Source organism: Ammodytes marinus (assembly GCF_949987685.1).
Source record: "Ammodytes marinus genome assembly, contig: scaffold_107, whole genome shotgun sequence".
Lineage (NCBI taxonomy): Eukaryota > Metazoa > Chordata > Actinopteri > Uranoscopiformes > Ammodytidae > Ammodytes > Ammodytes marinus.
In genome coordinates this window covers 126,263-127,500 of record NW_027648048.1, presented here as the reverse complement: position 1 = coordinate 127,500, position 1,238 = coordinate 126,263, and the positions used below count along the sequence as shown (strand labels likewise).

At 47.3% G+C, this 1,238-nt stretch overlaps 1 protein-coding gene across 1 annotated transcript in view; it reads left to right on the top strand.

Annotated features, from left to right (window-relative positions):
• The window catches only part of lrrc39 (leucine rich repeat containing 39), a gene marked incomplete at both ends in the record, with an annotated part of 7,376 nt that extends 6,418 nt beyond the window's left edge, over nucleotides 1-958 (top strand). Inside the window, one exon of the mRNA XM_080055014.1 lies at nucleotides 730-958. Coding sequence (XP_079911140.1) covers nucleotides 730-958 — 229 coding nt within the window. The remainder of the gene's footprint in view (nucleotides 1-729) is intronic.
• Between the last annotated feature and the right edge of the window lie 280 nt (nucleotides 959-1,238).

Sequence of the window (1,238 nt, the reverse complement as noted above, 5' to 3'; positions counted from 1 at the left end):
AAAAGTAACTCTGAACAAAGTCAAATACAACATATTATAATTCAAAAGGTTTTAATAAGATTCAAATGAAAGATAGAACCAGTTAGATTAGAACACAGTCTGGGGGTCAGAACACAGGACCCTTAGAGCCAGCTAGTGTCTGGGGGTCAAAGCATGGGAAAATCAGAACCAGCGAGAACAGCCTGGGACTCAGAACACAGGAGAAGACCCAACTGGATTATTTACTCTACAACTAGGCCTACTCTACATTCCAGCCCTGAAGGTTACAGGGAAAGATGAGAAGGTGCTCTTTCCGTGTGGTTGCCCCAGGTCGTCTTCCTGGTGTATTTCCTTGGCATGATGGCTTTTCACACCCCTCTCTGCCCCATTTCACCTCTGTCTCTACACTATCAATGAAGCATAACGCGTCCTATAATCAGTGAGATATCGCCTCATGTCCGACCCCATGTTGGAGGTTCGATCCCCGCCCTGCCACCTGTGTCAGAGTTGTTGTGTCCTTGGGCAAGACACTTCACCCACCTTGCCTCGTGTGAATGTCGATAGTTAGCTGCTGCTATCGGTGTATGAATGTGTGTGTGAATGGTAACGTGGGAAAGGAGAACAGGTCTCCCTTGTAAAAGAGTCTTCGGTCTCAATGGGATTTACCTGGAGAAATAAAGATTAAAAAAAAAAACACACACACACACACACACACACACACCTAACCCTGTTCATGTTGTCTTATTTCAGGTTTGTGAACTTCCGGGACAACCCCCTGACCGATGATGTCTCTCTCTCTCTCCCCGCGGCCCCAGAGAGACAGACAGGCACAGAGAGAGAGACAGGCACAGAGGGGGGTGAGACAGAGCAGGAGGAGGAGGACGACAGGGAGATGTTTGGGAGAGACTTCATGATCCACTACATCAGAGAGTCACGCAAGAGAGCGTACGCTGTTCTCAACATGCACCGTGTCTGTTAGTATACCTGTCTGTCTGTCTGTCTGTCTGTCTGTCTGTTAGTATACCTGTCTGTCTGTCTGTCTGTCTGTCTGTCTGTCTGTCTGTCTGTTAGTATACCTGTCTGTCTGTCTGTCTGTCTGTCTGTCTGTCTGTTAGTATACCTGTCTGTCTGTCTGTCTGTTAGTATACCTGTCTGTTAGTATACCTGTCTGTCTGTCTGTCTGTCTGTCTGTTAGTATACCTGTCTGTCTGTCTGTCTGTCTGTTAGTATACCTGTCTGTCTCTCTGTCTGTCTGTCTG